Below are 616 nucleotides of genomic sequence, written 5' to 3'. Positions count from 1 at the left end.
ACGACCCACGACCCAAGCGTCAGCAGAGTCATGCGCGAAGCAAGCTTCTCCAGCCCCGCCGTGAAAGCCACAATCGAACAGTCCCTCAATTCCGCGTCTCCGGCGGTCAATTCCAGTCCAATCGCTCTTGGATTCCGCCCCTCCCCCGTGGCTCCTTCAGCGGCTCCGGCGGGGAGGAGCCTTTACTTGAACCCAAGGCTGCAGCAAGCGGGTGCCGGTGCCGGTTCCGGTGTTCAATTGGGGGTGCCGCAGCAGAAGGGGGAGGAGGTGAAGAGGGTTTTGGATATATTGATGAGGAAGAAAAAGAGGAACCCGATCTTGGTGGGTGAGTCGGAGCCAGAGGCAACGGTGAGGGAGGTTCTGAGGAAAATTGAGAGCAAGGAGCTGGGAGAAGGTACGCTCGGGATTGTTGGGTTGAATACGCACGTGATTCATTTGGAGAAGGAGCTTCCCGCCGAGAGGGCGCAGATTCCGGCGAGGTTGAAGGAGTTGGGGGATTTGATTGAGGCCCGGATTGGGTCGACGGGCTCTGGAGGCGTTTTTGTGAATTTAGGTGACTTGAAGTGGCTGGTGGAGCAGCCTGTTGGGTTCGGAGCTGTTGGTGGTGGTCACGTGC

General features: G+C 58.4%; 1 protein-coding gene across 1 annotated transcript in view; it reads left to right on the top strand.

Moving 5' to 3' along the window:
• LOC107641850 (protein SUPPRESSOR OF MAX2 1) overlaps positions 1–616 on the top strand; it is a gene marked incomplete in the record, with an annotated part of 4818 nt that overhangs the window by 1293 nt on the left and 2909 nt on the right. Inside the window, 1 exon segment of the mRNA XM_016345278.2 lies at positions 8–616. Coding sequence (XP_016200764.1) covers positions 8–616 — 609 coding nt within the window.

This window comes from Arachis ipaensis, chromosome B01, assembly GCF_000816755.2.
Source record: "Arachis ipaensis cultivar K30076 chromosome B01, Araip1.1, whole genome shotgun sequence".
Classification (NCBI taxonomy): Eukaryota; Viridiplantae; Streptophyta; class Magnoliopsida; order Fabales; family Fabaceae; genus Arachis; species Arachis ipaensis.
Note: the sequence above shows the minus strand (reverse complement) of the source record. Positions and strands in the feature narration are given on the sequence as shown.